The 1634-nt window shown below is 50.4% G+C and overlaps 2 protein-coding genes across 2 annotated transcripts; one reads left to right on the forward strand and one right to left on the reverse strand.

Moving 5' to 3' along the window:
• Positions 1-130: 130 nt before the first annotated feature.
• On the forward strand, positions 131-565 carry PPTG_24437 (hypothetical protein; the record flags this gene model as incomplete). The annotated part of the gene is made up of 2 exons (XM_008917154.1): positions 131-245; positions 387-565. 2 exons carry the CDS (start codon positions 131-133, stop codon positions 563-565), a joined length of 294 nt encoding a protein of 97 aa, XP_008915402.1.
• Positions 566-1218: 653 nt separating this feature from the next.
• PPTG_18584 (hypothetical protein) lies at positions 1219-1614 on the reverse strand (the record flags this gene model as incomplete). The annotated part of the gene is made up of 1 exon (XM_008917142.1): positions 1219-1614. One exon carries the CDS (start codon positions 1612-1614, stop codon positions 1219-1221), a length of 396 nt encoding a protein of 131 aa, XP_008915390.1.
• Between the last annotated feature and the right edge of the window lie 20 nt (positions 1615-1634).

A 1634-nucleotide genomic window follows, 5' to 3' on the forward strand; every position in this document is an offset into this window, starting at 1 on the left:
TGCGTCTACGGGGCTACGGACACGACTGCGAGAACTACGCCAACGTCGGCCTACTTACCAGGAGCCACCACCATCGGTCAACTTTCCACCTACTCTACCTATTGAGGTGCCATGGCCGAGCAACATTCGCATGATCACCGAGTGTCTCAATCCTGAGGGCGTGCAGTTCAAGAACATTGGCGAATTTGGCAGGTGCTCTTGTACATGCGACTGCTTCTTGGACGAGCGAATGTGGACGGCGCTTTGTATTGCACTCCAGATACCTGTAATCTGGATGGCATGAAACACAATGCAGGCTACATTATGCTGCTAAACGCGAGATCTACGCGGAGGCAGTACATCTACGTGAAAGCGCTCAATTGTGGATCGACCATGCGCTTTATAAGTCACTCGTGCACTCCGAAACGCAGCGTTCGTCGAGGTGTACAACAGATCATCCGTGAAAGGTCTCGTCAGGATGACCGAGAACGTGTACGCTGGCAGTCAAATTACTGTCGACTACGGCAACCAGACTTGGTTCCGCTACGCGTGCGACGAGTGCTGGACTGGCGAGGAGAGAAGTTAGGACGACGAAAGTAGCTGAATCCATTCGTTTAGACATGAACCCTCGTGCAGATTGTGTAGTACGGAATTTAAACAGCTTGACGAAATACATGGAAGCGGGTTGAAAGACGAAACTGCACTTCTGGAGGTCTAATTGTACAAATGTAAGTCGTCTTCACATTTCCTCGAGTAGAAGTGAAGCACAAGGCATTAAGAAGGACATACGCGTACCTCCGCTGGCCTGGTGATTAAAACTGCGAGTGCTGGACGGAAATGGATCATTCTCTCGTATATATCTGAAGTTATGGAAACCTCACGCGTAATAGATGCACTGCTATTATATTTACCGCTACAGAATTCCTTGTCGACACGTAAAGGACGTTTTGGAGCGCTGGGCTTAGTCGAAGCTGAGGGCAGGCCCAACTTCTCGAGGTCTGCCACTGGATCGTAGAATGGCTTCAAAACCGCGCTTCCTCTTGCGCCTACTAACCAAAATTTCTCGACCGCTGCTATCAACATGTGCAGTAGCACGAAGGGCAAATAACACGTGCACGCAGGTACCGAATACAAAGCAAAACTCGCACGGATACCACTGTCGCTCTACATCACCCCCCCCCCCCACGCTGCTCGACTGGTCCTGGCAACACGCACTTAGTTCTCTTAGGACCCCCTTTTTCAACCTGTATAGTCTCGTTTCAACAATGCGTTGAAAGTTTCGACAGGCTTGTTCGTAGAGGCGAAACCTGCAGGGGCTGCGAACACTTGCCTCGTCCCGAAGTGTCCAGTGATCCACTGACCGTACATGTACTGGGCGAATACATGTAGTGTAGAGTCCTCCATCCAGCGTTTTAAAATCGAACGCAGCATCTCCAAATAAGCACTTTCACTTCGTGCAAAGTGTAGATTGTATACATTCCTTAGTAGTGTAGCTGCCAAACCCGAGGGAAAACACTTGATTGCATACTGAACCTTTTTCATTACGTGGAAGAAGCCCATAAGGGACCGATACGCCGGGTGGCCCCCGAACACGGCGGCAAGCGCATTGCACTGCGCATTGTCTCCGTCTGCCATGACGTAGTGTACCTGAAGGT

Source organism: Phytophthora parasitica (assembly GCF_000247585.1).
Source record: "Phytophthora parasitica INRA-310 unplaced genomic scaffold supercont2.94, whole genome shotgun sequence".
Classification (NCBI taxonomy): Eukaryota; Oomycota; class Peronosporomycetes; order Peronosporales; family Peronosporaceae; genus Phytophthora; species Phytophthora nicotianae.